Raw genomic sequence first — 18,255 nt, forward strand, 5'->3', positions numbered from 1 at the left:
AAAGGGCGGTGGGAGCAGATCCAATCGTAACTTTCAAACCGGGAATTGGGTAAATACTGAAAGAGGGAAAAATTTGCCAGGGAGAGAGCGGGGGGAGTGGGACTGATTGGATCGCTCTGTCACAGAGCCGGCACAGGCTCGATGGGCCCAATGGCCTCCTTTGGGGCTGTACGATTCTAAGCTTGTGAAAACACTTGCTTGCTGTTAAAAATGTAACTTCGAGACTCCAGGATGGTATGTTGCCTCCCTGGTGCAAGGGTCAAGGATGTCTCGGAGCGGGTGCAGGACATTCTAAAAAGGGAGGGAGAACAGCCAGTTGTCGTGGTGCACATTGGTACCAACGACAAAGGTAAAAAAAGGGATGAGGTCCTACAAAACGAATTTAAGGAGCTAGGAGCTAAATTAAAAAGTAGGACCTCAAAAGTATTAATCTCGGGATTGCTACCAGTGCCACGAGCTAGTCAGAGTAGGAATCGCAGGATAGCGCAGATGAATACGTGGCTTGAGCAGTGGTGCAGCAGGGAGGGATTCAAATTCCTGGGGCATTGGAACCAGTTCTGGGGGAGGTGGGACCAGTACAAACCGGACGGTCTACACCTGGGCAGGACCGGAACCAATGTCCTAGGGGGAGTGTTTGCTAGTGCTGTTGGGGAGGAGTTAAACTAATATGGCAGGGGGATGGGAACCAATGCAGGGAGACAGAGGGAAACAAAAAGGAGGCAAAAGCAAAAGACAGAAAGGAGATGAGGAAAAGTGGAGGGCAGAGAAACCCAAGGCAAAGAACAAAAAGGGCCACTGTACAGCAAAATTCTAAAAGAACAAAGGGTGTTAAAAGAACAAACCTGAAGGCTTTGTGTCTTAATGCAAGGAGTATCCGCAATAAGGTGGATGAATTAACTGTGCAAATAGATGTTAACAAATATGATGTGATTGGGATTACGGAGACGTGGCTCCAGGATGATCAGGGCTGAGAACTCAACATCCAGGGTTATTCAACATTCAGGAAGGATAGAATAAAAGGAAAAGGAGGTGGGGTAGCATTGCTGGTTAAAGAGGAGATTAATACAATAGTTAGGAATGACATTAGCTTGGATGATGTGGAATCTATATGGGTAGAGCTGCAGAACACCAAAGGGCAAAAAACGTTAGTGGGAGTTGTGTACAGACCTCCAAACAGTAGTAGTGATGTTGGGGAGGGCATCAAACAGGAAATTAGGGGTGCATGCAATAAAGGTGCAGCAGTTATAATGCGTGACTTTAATATGCACATAGATTGGGCTAGCCAAACTGGAAGCAATACGGTGGAGGAGGATTTCCTGGAGTGCATAAGGGATGGTTTTCTAGACCAATATGTCGAGGAACCAACTAGGGGGGAGGCCATCTTAGACTGGGTGTTGTGTAATGAGAGAGGATTAATTAGCAATCTCATTGTGCGAGGCCCCTTGGGGAAGAGTGACCATAATATGGTGGAATTCTCCATTAGGATGGAGAATGAAACAGTTAATTCAGAGACCATGGTCCAGAACTTAAAGAAGGGTAACTTTGAAGGTATGAGGCGTGAATTGGCTAGGATAGATTGGCGAATGATACTTAAGGGGTTGACTGTGGATGGGCAATGGCAGACATTTAGAGACCGCAAGGATGAACTACAACAATTGTACATTCCTGTCTGGTGTAAAAATAAAAAAGGGAAGGTGGCTCAACCGTGGCTATCAAGGGAAATCAGTGATAGTATTAAAGCCAAGGAAGTGGCATACAAATTGGCCAGAAATAGCAGCGAACCCGGGGACTGGGAGAAATTTAGAACTCAGCAGAGGAGGACAAAGGGTTTGATTAGGGCAGGGAAAATGGAGTATGAGAAGAAGCTTGCAGGGAACATCAAGGCAGATTGCAAAAGTTTCTATAGATATGTAAAGAGAAAAAGGTTAGTAAAGACAAATGTAGGTCCCCTGCAGTCAGAATCAGGGGAAGTCATAACGGGGAACAAAGAAATGGCAGACCAATTGAACAAGTACTTTGGTTCGGTATTCACTAAGGAGGACACAAACAACCTTCCGGATATAAAAGGGGTCAGAGGGTCTAGTAAGGAGGAGGAACTGAGGGAAATCTTTATTAGTCGGGAAATTGTGTTGGGGAAATTGATGAGATTGAAGGCCGATAAATCCCCAGGGCCTGATGGACTGCATCCCAGAGTACTTAAGGAGGTGGCCTTGGAAATAGCAGATGCATTGACAGTCATTTTCCAACATTCCATTGACTCTGGATCAGTTCCTATCGAGTGGAGGGTAGCCAATGTAACCCCACTTTTTATAAAAGGAGGGAGAGAGAAAACAGGGAATTACAGACCGGTCAGCCTGACATCGGTAGTGGGTAAAATGATGGAATCAATTATTAAGGATGTCATAGCAGCACATTTGGAAAGAGGTGACATGATAGGTCCAAGTCAGCATGGATTTGTGAAAGGGAAATCATGCTTGACAAATCTTCTGGAATTTTTTGAGGATGTTTCCAGTAGAGTGGACAAGGGAGAACCAGTTGATGTGGTATATTTGGACTTTCAGAAGGCTTTCGACAAGGTCCCACACAAGAGATTAATGTGCAAAGTTAAAGCACATGGGATTGGGGGTAGTGTGCTGACGTGGATTGAGAACTGGTTGTCAGACAGGAAGCAAAGAGTAGGAGTAAATGGGGACTTTTCAGAATGGCAGGCAGTGACTAGTGGGGTACCGCAAGGTTCTGTGCTGGGGCCCCAGCTGTTTACACTGTACATTAATGATTTAGACGAGGGGATTAAATGTAGTATCTCCAAATTTGCGGATGACACTAAGTTGGGTGGCAGTGTGAGCTGCGAGGAGGATGCTATGAGGCTGCAGAGTGACTTGGATAGGTTAGGTGAGTGGGCAAATGCATGGCAGATGAAGTATAATGTGGATAAATGTGAGGTTATCCACTTTGGTGGTAAAAACAGAGAGACAGACTATTATCTGAATGGTGACAGATTAGGAAAAGGGGAGGTGCAACGAGACCTGGGTGTCATGGTACATCAGTCATTGAAGGTTGGCATGCAGGTACAGCAGGCGGTTAAGAAAGCAAATGGCATGTTGGCCTTCATAGCGAGGGGATTTGAGTACAGGGGCAGGGAGGTGTTGCTACAGTTGTACAGGGCCTTGGTGAGGCCACACCTGGAGTATTGTGTACAGTTTTGGTCTCCTAACTTGAGGAAGGACATTCTTGCTATTGAGGGAGTGCAGCGAAGATTCACCAGACTGATTCCCGGGATGGTGGTACTGACCTATCAAGAAAGACTGGATCAACTGGGCTTGTATTCACTGGAGTTCAGAAGAATGAGAGGGGACCTCATAGAAACGTTTAAAATTCTGACAGGTTTAGACAGGTTAGATGCAGGAAGAATGTTCACAATGTTGGGGAAGTCCAGAAGCAGGTGTCACAGTCTAAGGATAAGGGGTAAGCCATTTAGGACCGAGATGAGGAGAAACTTCTTCACCCAGAGAGTGGTGAACCTGTGGAATTCTCTACCACAGAAAGTAGTTGAGGCCAATTCACTAAATATATTCAAAAAGGAGTTAGATGAAGTCCTTACTACTCGGGGGATGAAGGGGTATGGGGAGAAAGCAGGAATGGGGTACTGAAGTTGCATGTTCAGCCATGAACTCATTGAATGGTGGTGCAGGCTCGAAGGGCCGAATGGTCTACTCCTGCACCTATTTTCTATGTTTCTATGTTCTTAGTGTCGGAATGTGAACAACATAGAATATTATTCACAAAGATCCATGCGTCTTCGGGTCATCAAATCCAATAGCTAATTTTTAATGCATTTAATCCTGGAAAGAAAGAAAACGCTTTACAGCCAATGAAGTACTTTTGGAGTGTAGTCACTGTTGTAATGTGGGAAATGCGGCAGCCAATTTGCGCACAGCAAGCTCCCACAAACAGCAATGTGATAATGACCAGATAGTCTATTTTTTTTTTGTTATGTTGATTGAGGGATAAATCATCATCATAAACAGTCCCTCAGAATTGAGGAAGACTTGCTTCCACTCCTGAAGTGAGTTCTTTGGTGGCTGAACAGTCCGATACGAGAGGCACAGACTCTGTCACAGATGGGACAAACAGTCCTTGAGGGAAAGGGTGGGTGGGACAGGTTTGCCCAGGACATCAGGGAGAACTCCCTCTTTTATATCCACCTGAGAGAGCAGACGGGGCCTCAGTTTAACGTCTTATCTGAAAGACGGCACCTCTGACAGTGCAGCACTCCCTCAGTACTGCCCTCTGACAGTGCAGCACTCCCTCAGTACTGCCCCTCCAACATTGCGACGCTCCCTCAGTACTGCCCTCCGACAGTGCAACACTCCCTCAGTACTGCCCCTCCGACAGTGCGGCGCTCCCTCAGTACTGCCCCTCCGACAGTGCAGCACTCCCTCAGTACTGCCCCTCCGACAGTGCAGCGCTCCCTCAGTACTGCCACTCCGACAGTGCGGCGCTCCCTCAGTACTGCCCTCCGACAGTGCGGCACTCCCTCAGTACTGCCCCTCCAACATTGCGGCGCTCCCTCAGTACTGCACTCCCTCAGTACTGCCCCTCCAACATTGCGGCGCTCCCTCAGTACTGCCCTCCGACAGTGCAGCGCTCCCTCAGTACTGCCCTCCAACAGTGCAGCACTCCCTCAGTACTGCCCTCCGACAGTGCGGCGCTCCCTCAGTACTGCCCCTCCGACAGTGCAGCACTCCCTCAGTACTGCCCCTCCGACAGTGCGGCACTCCCTCAGTACTGCCCTCCGACAGTGCGGCACTCCCTCAGTACTGCCCTCTGACAGTGCAGCACTCCCTCAATACTGCCCTCTGACAGTGCAGCACTCCCTCGGCATTGCCCCTCCGACAGTGCAGCACTCCCTCAGTACTGCCCTCTGACAGTGCAGCACTCCCTCAGTACTGCCCCTCCGACAGTGCAGCACTCCTTCAGTACTGCCCTCTGACAGTGCAGCACTCCCTCAGTACTGCCCCTCCGACAGTGCAGCACTCCCTCAGTACTGCCCTCTGACAGTGCAGCACTCCCTCAGTACTGCCCTCTGACAGTGCAGCACTCCCTCAGCATTGCCCCTCTGACAGTGCAGCACTCCCTCAGCATTGCCCCTCCGACAGTGCAGCACTCCCTCAGTACTGCCCTCTGACAGTGCAGCACTCCCTCAGTACTGCCCCTCCGACAGCGCAGCACTCCCTCAGTACTGCCCTCTGACAGTGCAGCACTCCCTCAGTACTGCCCCTCCGACAGTGCAGCACTCCCTCAGTACTGCCCTCTGACAGTGCAGCACTCCCTCAGCACTGCACTGGGAGTGTCAGCCTAGATTTCTGTGCTCAAGTTCCTGGAGTGGGACTTGAACCCACAACCTTCTGACTCAGAGACGAGAGTGTTGCCCACTGAGCCACAGCTGACGGGAGTCACCTATAGGCCCGGCCCGGGTAAGGACGGCAGGTTCCCTTCCCTAAAGGGACATCAGTGACCCGGTTGGGTTTTTACCGCAATCGGGCAGCTTCACGGTCACTTTTACCGAGACCAGCTTTTTATATGCAGATTTTTTTTGGGGAAAAAACCACCGTGGTGGGATTTGAACTCTCGATCCTGGGATTATTCGTCCATTGAGGAGACGAGACACAGAATCCTGACCTCCTTGGCTGCCATGCACCCATCGTAATTGTGCGCTGGTTAAATGTTGTTCAGGAGTGGGTGCAGGGCCGTTGATCGCAGGAAGTCACTCGATTCCTCATTGTGTGTTGACAGAGAACGCTTACCTGCAGATCTCCACCAAGCAGGGGACCATCCTGGACGCAGATGTCGCAGAGAACCTCCAACTCCACGTCAGCATCGAGGCCTATCCCCAACTGAGGGAGCAGCAGTGGATCTACAAGAGCAGGAATAACACCCCTGTTCACAAGACCACCTTCAAAGTGTTGTACAATAGGTAACGTGTCCGAGGAGCTGCACCAAACAATACATAAGGACATCAGAAATAGGAGCAGGAGTCGGCCATTCGGCCCCTCGAGCCCGCTCCGCCATTCAATGAGATCATGGCTGATCTTCGACCTCAACTCCACTTTCCCGCCCGATCCCCATATCCCTCGATTCCCTTAATATCCAAAAATCTATCAATCTCAGCCGTCTTTGAACAGTGCCTATGGGGAGAGAACGGGGGGAGTGGGACTGATTGGATCGCTCTGTCACAGAGCCAGCACAGGCTCGATGGGCCCAATGGCCTCCTGCTGTGCAATAAGTGCCTATGATACACTGAAAAATAAATTCAATACTCAAAAGTTAAACAGTGTGGTGTCCCAGTGGGCTGGTGGGTCAGTGAACTGGCCTGGTACTGAGCTCCAGATCCCAGTAGGGGGCAGGAGGAGAGAGGGGGCGAGAGGAGGGGTGGTGGGGGACAGAGCAAAGGAGAGGAGAGAGGAAAAGCAAGAAGAAAGACTTGCATTTATATAGCGCCTTTCATAACCACTGGACGTCTCAAGGTGCATCGCAGGCAATTAAGTACTTTTGGAGTGTAGTCACTGATGTGGGAAAGAGGAGAGGGGAGGAGAGGGAGGGATACGAGCGGAGAGCAAAAGGGGAAAGGAGAGGGAAGAGGAGGGTGTAGGGGAGAGGAGAGGAATGAGGAGGGCAGGAGGTGTTATGTAGAGAGGAGAGAGTGGAGGGGAGGGGGAGGAGAGGGGAGGGAGAGGGGATGGGAGGATGAGGGGAAGGGGAAGAGGGCAGGGGAGGGAAGGGGCGAGGGAGGAGGAGGGGAAGTGGGGGGGGAAGAGGGGAGGAGGAGGGTGTTATGTCTGTAATGCACTTATGAATGACTCCACGAGGCAATGTGTTGTACTCAAACTGTAGTGACCTTGGCCCTTTATTCGTAACTCCAGAGTGAGGCACAGGCATGGTGGGCAGCCTTTTATACTGGGTCCTGCACACCTATACAGGTGACCCTCAGCTCTCCCCTCTTGTGGACAGCCCCTGCCACAGGGGCAGGAAACCCCGGTCTTCACCAGTTGCACCCTCTAGTGGTTCCAGCATTGTATATACACAGTGTAAACCTCATTGATAGTACATCAGGTAACAAGTCTCCATCTTATGCAACTATAGACTATACAGAGAGTATATCTATAGTCTGCCTATATAACAGAAGGAAAGAGGGGAGGAGGAGGGGAAGTGGGGAGGGAGAGAGGAGGGGACAGATTCAGTGCTGTGATTTTGCAGCTATTTATTTGATTGCAGGTACGAGAGTTCGCTGTCACTGGTGCGACTGAAGGAGACTGAGAGCGGCTCATACACGTTCTTTGCGTCCAATGGAAAAGCAAATTCCTCCCTGACCTTCCATCTATTCATAAATCGTAAGTAAGGACTCATTAAAACGACCGAGAAATCCTTTGACCCCTGACCGAGCCTCCCCCTGTCCGGAGAGCCGGAGCACGTGTCAGATTGCACTGTCCTACCTCCCTGGTGATTCTCCATCAGCCTGTCCCCACACCCTCAATCCCTTCCCTATTCCCACAAGCCTCGTCCCTCCCAATCCTTTGATGTCCCCGCTCTATCTCTCAGAGCCTTTCCCCAATAGCCAGGTTGTCCCAGGCTCCAGCTCCTGCCCTGTGTCTGCCCATTTCACCAATCTGACCCGCCCTCCTGAAGTCTGTCCCTATCCTCTGCCGCTCCCTACATTTCACAGTTTCGTATCATCTGCAAACTTTGAAATGAGGCCCTGTATACCCAAGTCCAGGTCATTAATATTCAGGCAACTCTCGATTATCCGCACACAGGTCCAACGGGAAACCATTGCAACGGGATTTAAAACTTCAGCCCGGGAAGGCATCGGGCCGGTGAGATCAGAGTCCTTCAGCCCGGGAAGGCGTCGGGTTTTAACTTTATAATGTCAATCGCTGTAACGGAGAAATCGATTACCCGGCATAGCCCAATCCCCGAGGGACCCGGATAATCGAGAGTTGCATGTATATCAGAAAGAACTGTGGTCCCAATACCCATCCCAGGGGAACGCCACCTGTATACTTCCCTCCAGTCTGATAAACAACTGTTCACCACTCCTCCCTGCTCTCTGTCCCTCAGCCAATGTATCCACACTGTCACTGCCCCTTTATTAGAAACATAGAAACATAGAAAATAGGTGCAGGAGCAGGCCATTCGGCCCTTCGAGCCTGCACCGCCATTCAATAAGATCATGGCTGATCATTCCCTCAGTACCCCTTTCCTGCTTTCTCTCCATACCCCTTGATCCCTTTAGCTGTAAGGGCCATATCTAACTCCCTCTTGAATATATCCAATGAACTGGCCTCAACAACTCTCTGCGGCAGTGAATTCCACAGGTTAACAACTCTCTGAGTGAAGAATTTTCTCCTCATCTCAGTCCTAAGTGGCCTATCCCTTATCCTTAGACTGTGTCTCCTGATTCTAATCCCATGAACAAATTTTGCTAACAATTCTATTGTGTGGCACTTTATCAAACACCTTTTGAAAGTCCATATACACAGCACCACCGTACTATCCTCATCAACCCTCTCCGTTACTTCGGCTTCAGACACTTTTATTTAACAGCCTTCTCAACTTATCCTTACGCTTTCAAAGATTTGTGTAGGCACCTGCACCCCTGATGATTGAACCTTTCCTTGTCTTTCTCTCCCCACCCAGGAAAGCCAACGGTGACCATCAGGAGGGGTGATGTATTTTTCTGCCGAGCCAGTGGGTTCCCCGCCCCGACCATTCTCTGGTACCAGTGCCCGATGCAGAGAGACAGGTAGACGAGATAACGCGAGCTGCCGGTTTCTGGAGCGGGGAGGGGGCCAGTTAGTGCGATGACGATACACAGACTGAACAGACGCGGGCTGAGGCCGCGCGTACTGTTACAGGCATGAAACGGGCGCCCGATAAGGTGGAAGGCATGCAGGCCCACATTCGCACGTCGCCCATCATATTGGTCAAGGCTCCATTGTCGTCGCCCGGGATCTGCGCCTGAAAGAGGCGTTAGGCCCTTCCCATACACAAGGACCCCTGTTCCCCAACACCCCCCCCAACACCCCCCCAACACCCAGCCCCCAACACCTAGTCCCCAACACACCCCAACACCTCCCCAACACCCAGCCCCCAACACCTAGTCCCCAACATACCCCCAACACCCAGCCCGCAACACCTAGTCCCCAACACCCCCCCCCAAACACCCAGCCCCCAACACCCCCCAATACCTAGCCCCAACACCCCCCCAACACACAGCCCCCAACACCTCCCCAACACCCAGCCCCCAACACCTAGTCCCCAACACACCCCAACACCCCCCCCAACACCTCCCCAACACCCAGTCCCCAAAAGCCCCCCAACACCTAACCCCCAACATCCCCCAACACCCCCCCAACACCCAGCCCCCAACACCCCCCAACACCCCCCCAACACCTAACCCCCAACAACCCCAAACACCCCTCCAACACCTAACCCCCAACACCCCCCAACACCTACCCCCAACACCTAACCCCCAACACCTCCCCAACATCCAGCCCCCAACACCCCCCAACACTCCCCAACACCTAGCCCCAAACAACTAGCCCCCAACACATCCCCAGGACCTAGCCCCCAATACTTGCCGTGTTACATAAGAACATAAGAAAAAGGAGCAGGAGTTGGCCGTCTGTGCCTCCAGCCCGCTCTTTTTTAGAATAATGGCGTGGGATCTTGTGCATCCACCCGAGAGGGCAGACAGGACCTTGAAAGGATGAACAATTGTTTGGTTTGTGCCTCGGGGTATTTTTCTCCCTGGGATATTTGCTCGGAGCGGTGTCCTGGTGATTAAGCTTCAAACCCTGGAGACTCCAGGTGGGTCTGGGGGCTGGGTGTTGGGGGGAAGCGGGGGGGGGGGGGGGGGGAATGGGGGGGGGGTGGGGGTGTGGGCGGGGTGACTCCGACAGGCAACAGATAGCCCCCCAACGTAAACACTCAGACTCTTCTTCCAACGCAGGTGCTGGGAGAATGGGACGGTGGATGCCAGCTTCCTGATCACCCAGCCAAACTCGTCCATCGTCTCCCAGGCCCAGTACGAACGGACGGTGGTGGAGAGCACGATTCCACTGCACGCGGTGAAGCCCGACTCCCAGTTGGAATGCCACGCGTTCAATAAAGCTGGAGCGAGTTCCTCTTCCGTCGCAGTGCACGGTGAGTGATCTCTGCGAGTGAGTGAGTATGGTCCACCTCACACCCGAGAACGATAGACCAGGGCGTTTACTAAATGGTGAGGAACTGTGGGGGAGCCGAGGGATTCAGCGGGCCAAGTCAGAACTCACTAAGAGCGAGTGCGCAGGTACAACGTGTAATCAAAGAGGCTGATGGAACGTCGGCCTTTATCTCGAGGGCTGGGATACACAGGGGAGGGAGGACGCGATGTCACAATTGTACAGACTCTGGTCAAACCCCATCCGGAGTGACAGCATTCAGTCCGTGCCATGCCCCTCAGGGAGTGCAGTCACTGTTGTAATGTGGCAAACACTGCAGCCAATTTGCTCACAGCAAGCTCCCACAAACAACAATATGATAATGGCCAGATAATCTGTTTTTTTTTTGTTATGTTGATTGAGGGATAAATATTGGCCAGGACACCGGGGAGAGCTCCCCTGCTCATCTTCGAAATAACGCCATGGGATCTTTTATGTCCACCTGTGAGGGCACCTAATATAGATCAATACTCAGTTTTATGTTTTTTTTTCCTTGTGAACTGGAGTATCTGAGTGACTCCTCCATAATTGAGAGGGCAGACACAGTTTAACATCTCATCTGAAACACGGCCTCTCCGACAGTGCGGCACTCCCTCAGTACTCCCCCTCCGACAGTGCGGCGCTCCCTCAGTACTGCCCCCCTGACAGTGCGGCGCTCCCTCAGTACTACCCCCCTGACAGTGCGGCACTCCCTCAGTACTCCCCCTCCGACAGTGCGGCGCTCCCTCAGTACTGCCCTTCCGACAGTGCGGCGCTCCCTCAATACTGCCCCTCCGACAGTGCGGCGCTCCCTCAGTACTGCCCCTCCGACAGTGCGGCGCTCCCTCAGTACTGTCCCTCCGACAGTGCGGCGCTCCCTCAGTACTGCCCCTCCGACAGTGCGGCGCTCCCTCAGTACTGCCCCCCTGACAGTGCGGCGCTCCCTCAGTACTACCCCCCTGACAGTGCGGCACTCCCTCAGTACTCCCCCTCCGACAGTGCGGCGCTCCCTCAGTACTGCCCTTCCGACAGTGCGGCGCTCCCTCAATACTGCCCCTCCGACAGTGCGGCGTTCCCTCAGTACTGCCCCTCCGATAGTGCGGCGCTCCCTCAGTACTGCCCTTCCGACAGTGCGGCGCTCCCTCAATACTGCCCCTCCGACAGTGCGGCGTTCCCTCAGTACTGCCCCTCCGACAGTGCGGCGCTCCCTCAGTACTGCACTGGGAGTATCAGCCTAGATTTATGAGCTCAAGTTCCTGGAGTGGGACTTTAACCCACAACCTCCTGACTCAGAGGAGAGAGTGCTGCCTACTGATCCACTAATGGGCTATCTAATTGAGGTGTTTAAGATGATCAATGGAGTTGATCGGGTAGATAGAGAGAAACTATTTTCTCTGGTGGGGGAGTTGATGGTAAATCTCCTCCGCACCCTCTCCAAACCCTTAAGCACGGTGCCCAGAATTGGCCATCATACCCGAGCGGGGACCGAACCGGTGATGTCGAAGGTTTAACCTAACTTCCATGCTTTTGTTCTGTACGTCGTTATTTAAGGCTGCTTTTAACGACCGTATGTTGTCTGTTTCCACAGGTGGCCCTGTCAGAAATACCTTGTTCACCCCCGTGCTGTCGAGCGCTGTGGCACTGGCCCTTCTGCTTCTCTGCTTCCTTCTTCTCCTGCTCTACAAATACAAGCAGGTTAGACCCGCGCCCCTCTATTTCACCGACCCGGGCGAAATGCTCCCGACTCTCTCCAACTCTTCTTTACCGTCAATACTCTTGTCATCCTAGAAACCAACTTACCAGATCCGCTGGAAGATTATCGAGCCAGGCACTGGGAACGACTACACCTTTATTGACCCCACCCAGCTTCCGTACAACGAGAAATGGGAGTTCCCCAGGGAGAAACTTCGTCTGGGTACGTAGCTGCTCGCTGCAAAGTGCTTTTCATCAATATTCGTGTATTGTTAATCTGATTTTCGCCCCTCCAGTCTTCAAGTACCACACTTGAAGCACTGTGCACAGTTCTGGTCTCCATATACCATGGTTAGACCACACTTGGAGCACTGTGCACAGTTCTGGTCTCCATATACCATGGTTAGACCACACTTGGAGCATTGTGCACAGTTCTGGTCTCCATATACTTGGGTTAGATCACACTTGGAGCACCGTGCACAGTTCTGGTCTCCATATACCTGGGTTAGATCACACTTGGAGCACTGTGCACAGTTCTGGTCTCCATATACCTGGGTTAGACCACACTTGGAGCACTGTGCACAGTTCTGGTCTCCATATACCTGGGTTAGATCACACTTGGAGCATTGTGCACAGTTCTGGTCTCCATATACCACGGTTAGACCACACTTGGAGCACTGTGCACAGTTCTGGTCTCCATATACCATGGTTAGACCACACTTGGAGCATTGTGCACAGTTCTGGTCTCCATATACTTGGGTTAGATCACACTTGGAGCACTGTGCACAGTTCTGGTCTCCATATACCTGGGTTAGACCACACTTGGAGCACTGTGCACAGTTCTGGTCTCCATATACCTGGGTTAGACCACACTTGGAGCACTGTGCACAGTTCTGGTCTCCATATACCTGGGTTAGATCACACTTGGAGCACTGTGCACAGTTCTGGTCTCCATATACCTTGGGTAGACCACACTTGGAGCACTGTGCACAGTTCTGGTCTCCCTATTGCAAAAGAGATATAGAGACCCTGGAGAAGGTGCAAAAAAGATTCACAAGGTTGATGCCAGAACTAAGAGGTTATAACTATTACGGAAGACTGAACAGCCTGGAGCTCATTTCTCTAGAAAGGAGAAGGGTGAGGGATGACCTGATAGAGGCCTTTAAGATTATGAAAGGTGTTCGACAGGGTAGGCGTAGAGAAGATGTTTTCCCTTGTGGGGGAGACCAGAACTGGGAACCATCAATATCAGACAGTCAGTAATAAACCCAATGGGGAATTCAGGAGAAACCTCTTTACCCAGAGAGGGGTGAGAATGTGGAACTCGCTGCCACAGGGAGGGGTTGAGGTGAATAGTATCGATGTATTTAAGGGGAAGCTGGATAAACACATGAGGGAGAAAGGAATAGAAGGATATGGTGATGGGGGAGATGGAGAGGGGTGGGAGGGGCCTGGTGTGGAGCATAAACCCCGGCACAGAGCGGTGGGCCCAATGGCCTGTTTCTGTGCAGTTATCTTTGGGTGTGGAGCCTATGGGCACCACGCTCTTCCCCATGTGTCCACAAGTTCAGACAGTGAGGGGGAGGAAGTGCCGATGGACGTGATTGGTGCGGCCAAGGAGTTCATCGGGAGTCAATCCGCATCTTTAAACAAGGACCCCTGGGGCTTGGGAACGGTGTCTCTGGTGCCTGTAAATGGAGCCTGCAGTCGGTGGGATCAGGGCTCGAGGCCAGTGGGTCGGTTTCCCCCCTTCATTTTAACTGCCCCCCACCCCCCCACAGTTTCTACTGGGCCGGAGGGAGTTAAAATTCCCCCATGACAACAACAACAACTTGTATTTATATAGCGCCTTTAACGTAGTGAAACGTCCCAAGGCACGTCACAGGGGTGTTATGTAATAAATATTTGACACCGAGCCGCACAAGGAGAAATTAGGGCAGGTGACTCAAACAGGTAGGTTTTAAGGATGTTCTTAAAGGAGGAAAAAGAGGTAGAGAGATTTAGGGAGGGAGTTCCAGAGCTTAGGGTCTTGCCAGCTGAAGTATGTGCCCCTGGCTATTGCCCTGTGACCCCTGGCTATTGCCCTGTGACCTCTAGGTATAGCCCTGTGACCCCAGGTATTGCCCTGTGACCTCTAGGTTTTGCCCTGTGACCCCGGGTATTGCCCTATGACCTCTAGGTTTTGCCCTGTGACCCCAGGTATTGCCCTGTGACCTCTAGGTATAGCCCTGTGACCTCAGGTATTGCGCTGTGACCTCTAGGTATTGCCCTGTGACCCTGGGTATTGCCCTGTGACCCTGGGTATTGCCCTATGACCCTGGGTATTGCCCTGTGACCCCGGGTATTGCCCTGTGACCCCGGGTATTGCTCTGTGACCCTGCACCACCTCCATCCCTGGAACTAACTGCCTGAAACCTTCTCTTCCCAGGTAAGATCCTTGGAGCCGGAGCGTTTGGGAAGGTGGTTGAGGCCACTGCGTACGGACTGGGCAAAGAGGACTCGGCTACCAAGGTGGCAGTGAAGATGCTGAAACGTAAGAGATTTGACTGACCCCTTCCGACCCTCTCGCCACCTCCACCAAAGGTCGTGACCTTGCCTCCACTAACACTGGGGTCGTGACCCTCTCTACACTGGGGTCGTGACCCTCTCCCCAGGAACACTGAGGCGGGGCAAGTGATTGAAATCAGCCCCATTTACGATCGCTGTGATATCTGAGAAAGTGCGTCCTAATCATGTGGCAAACCATTAACCTCCCTGAGATATGGAAGAAGCAGACACCTGTGTTCCATTTCAGAGAACGTCAGGCTGAATTTCAGCCGGATTTTGAAACCATGGTATTTCACTCTCTCCTGGAGTTGATATAAAGTCCCCTCCTTCCTCCTTCAAGCTCCCTCTTGTCAGCGCCAATCGTAAACCCAATCACCAGGCTGTGCAGGCTTTGCCAATAATCTGCCGGTGGACCAGAGGCTTCCCGTGGGAAAGCTGGAAAATCATCCCGTATAATTCGCAGTAAATGAAAGAGATTTTTATTACTCTCGTGTCACTGAAATCCATCACGCAATCTATTACTTTGAAACACAGACACTGTTGTTATGTCGGGAAATCTAGCAATCACAGCAGAAAACAGACAAACGGACAGTTTCTGTTAACCGGCTATTCAGCAGTGGAAAGCATCACATTTGAGCTCATTCCTCTCCTAGGAACATCGGAGCATGAGTTGGCCATTGAGCCTCTCGAGCCTGCTCCGCCAGTAAATGGGATCACGGCTGATTGGTGACCTAACTCCATAAACCCACCATTGGCCCATAGCCCTTCGGTTAACAGAAAGCTATCGATCGCAGATTTCAAATGACCAATTGACCCGGCATCAATTACCGTTTGTGGAAGAGAGTTCCCCCCTTTGTGTGTAGAAGTGTTTCATAATTTCACTCTGAAAGGCCTAGCCCCAGTTTTTAAACTGTGCCCCCTGGTCCTAGAATCCCCAAATAGCAGAAACAGTTTCTCTCGACCTACCCTATCTGTTCCCCTCCATATCCTGAAAACTTTGATCAAATCACCCCTTAACCTTCGACATTCGAGGTCGAAGTGCGTGGACCCACAAGTCTCTTTGGACACTCACTGTTTTTAGCTGTTCGCCATTTAGAAAGTACCCCGTTCTATTCTTTTTAGGTCCAAAGTGGATGTCCTCACATTTGCCAACATTGAAATCCATTTGCCTCAGTTTAACCCATTCGCTGAATCTATCGATATCCCACCCGCTGTGACCATGGCTAGGACCCTGTCTCAGGATGTGGGCATCGCTGGCAAAGCCGGCATTTATTGCCCATCCCGAGTTGCCCAAAGAAGGTGGTGCCACAACTGACTGGCTTATTGGCCAATGCAGAGGGCATAGAAACATAGAAACATAGAAACATAGAAAATAGGTGCAGGAGCAGGCCATTCGGTCCTTCGAGCCTGCACCACCATTCAATAAGATCATGGCTGATCATTCCCTCAGTACCCCTTTCCTGCTTTCTCTCCATACCCCTTGATCCCTTTAGCTGTAAGGGCCATATCTAACTCCCTCTTGAATATATCCAATGAACTGGCCTCAACAACTCTCTGCGGTAGAGAATTCCACAGGTTAACCACTCTCTGAGTGAAGAAGTTTCTCCTCATCTCAGTCCTAAATGGCTGACCCCTTATCCTAACTCTCCTGCTCTTCTTCGAAATATTGGCCATGGGATCTTTTATGCCCACTTCAGAGAGCAGACGGGGCCTCGGTTTAAAGTCTCATCCGAAAGACGGCACTCCCTCAGTACTGCCCCTCCGACAGTGCGGTGCTCCCTCAGTACTGCCCCTCCAACAGTACGGCACTCCCTCAGTACTGCCCCTCCGACAGTACAGCGCTCCCTCAGTACTGACCCTCCGACAGTGCGGCGCTCCCTCAGTACTGCCCCTCCGACAGTGCGGAGCTCCCTCAGTACTGCCCCTCCAACAGTACGGCACTCCCTCAGTACTGCCCCTCCGACAGTGCAGCACTCCCTCAGTACTGCCCCTCCGACAGTGCAGCGCTCCCTCAGTACTGACCCTCCGACAGTGCAGCGCTCCCTCAGTACTGACCCTCCGACAGTGCAGCGCTCCCTCAGTACTGACCCTCCGACAGTGCAGCGCTCCCTCAGTACTGCCCCTCCGACAGTGCAGCGCTCCCTCAGTACTGCCCCTCCGACAGTGCGGCACTCCCTCAGTACTGACCCTCCGACAGTGCAGCGCTCCCTCAGTACTGCCCCTCCGACAGTACAGCGCTCCCTCAGTACTGACCCTCCGACAGTGCGGTGCTCCCTCAGTACTGCCCCTCCAACAGTACGGCACTCCCTCAGTACTGCCCCTCCGACAGTGTGGCGCTCCCTCAGTACTGACCCTCCGACAGTGCGGCACTCCCTCAGTACTGCCCTTCCGACAGTGCAGCGCTCCCTCAGCACTGCACTGGAGTTTCGGCCTAGATTTATGAGCCCAAGTCCCTGGAGTGGGATTTGAACCCACAACCTTCTGACTGAGAGGTGAGAGAGTGCTGCCCCCTGAGCCACAGCTGACACTGAGGTAAGTAGAGTGGGGGTGGGTGGGCGAGGGGGTGGTCCAATGGGACAAACATTTAAGACCAAACATCTCTGAAGCCCCATTCCCCAACCTCCCCACCCCCCTCCCATCTGTCTAGTGGAGAGCCTGAGCTGCCAATACAACCCCCCACCCTCACCCACCCCTCAACCCACACCCCCCCACTCTCACCCCTCAACCCCCAACCTCACCCCTCAACCCCCCCCTCACCCCCACCCTCACCCCTCACCCCCACCCCTCACCCCTCACCCCCACCTTACCCCTCACCCCTCACCCCCCACTCTCACCCCCCACCCTCACCCCTCACCCCTCACCCTCACCCCTCATCCACCACTCTCACCCCTCACCCTCACCCCTCACCCCTCAACCCCCCCCTCACCGCCACCCTCATCCCTCACCCCCCACCTCACCCCTCACCCCCCACCTTACCCCTCACCCCCCACTCTCACCCCTCACCCCCCACCCTCACCCCTCACCCTCACCCCTCACCCACCACTCTCACCCCTCACCCGCACCCTCACCCCTCACCCCCACCCCTCACCCACCACTCTCACCCCTCACCCCCCACCCTCACCCCTCACCCCTCACCCCTCACCCACCACTCTCACCCCTCACCCCCCACCCTCACCCCTCACCCCCCCACCCTCACCCCTCACCCACCACTCTCACCCCTCACCTCCACCCTCACCCCTCACCCCTCACCCTCACCCCTCACCCCTCACCCCACCCCTCACCCCTCACCCCCCACCTCACCCCTCACCTCCACCCTCACCCTCACCCCTCAACCCCTCACCCTCACTCCTCACCCTCACCCCCCAATCTCACCCCCACCCTCACCCCTCACCCCCCCCACGCTCACCCCTCAACCCCCACCCTCACCCCTCACCCCTCACCCTCACCCCTCACCCACCACTCTCACCCCTCACCCCCACCCTCACCCCTCACCCCTCACCCCCCCTCCCCCCTCACCCTCACCCCTCACCCTCACCCTCACCCTCACCCCCCACCCTCACCCCTCACCCCTCACCCACCACTCTCACCCCTCACCTCCACCTCACCCTCACCCCTCACCCCCACCCTCACCCCTCACCCCCCCCTCACCCCCCCACCCTCACCCCTCACCCACCACTCTCACCCCTCACCTCCACCCTCACCCCTCACCCCTCACCCTCACCCCTCACCTCCACCCTCACCCCTCACCCCCCACCCTCACCCCTCACCCCCCACT

The 18,255-nt window shown here is 53.2% G+C and overlaps 1 protein-coding gene across 2 annotated transcripts in view; it reads left to right on the forward strand.

The window, feature by feature from the left end:
- LOC139261981 (macrophage colony-stimulating factor 1 receptor-like) overlaps positions 1-18,255 on the forward strand; it is a 93,430-nt gene that overhangs the window by 42,177 nt on the left and 32,998 nt on the right. For both annotated transcript variants that reach the window (XM_070877142.1, XM_070877143.1), the window contains exons 4-10: positions 5,797-5,977; positions 7,276-7,391; positions 8,698-8,803; positions 10,013-10,206; positions 11,830-11,936; positions 12,030-12,156; positions 14,362-14,466. In XM_070877142.1, coding sequence (XP_070733243.1) covers positions 5,797-5,977; positions 7,276-7,391; positions 8,698-8,803; positions 10,013-10,206; positions 11,830-11,936; positions 12,030-12,156; positions 14,362-14,466 — 936 coding nt within the window. The remainder of the gene's footprint in view (positions 1-5,796; positions 5,978-7,275; positions 7,392-8,697; positions 8,804-10,012; positions 10,207-11,829; positions 11,937-12,029; positions 12,157-14,361; positions 14,467-18,255) is intronic.

This window comes from Pristiophorus japonicus, chromosome 4, assembly GCF_044704955.1.
Source record: "Pristiophorus japonicus isolate sPriJap1 chromosome 4, sPriJap1.hap1, whole genome shotgun sequence".
Lineage (NCBI taxonomy): Eukaryota > Metazoa > Chordata > Chondrichthyes > Pristiophoridae > Pristiophorus > Pristiophorus japonicus.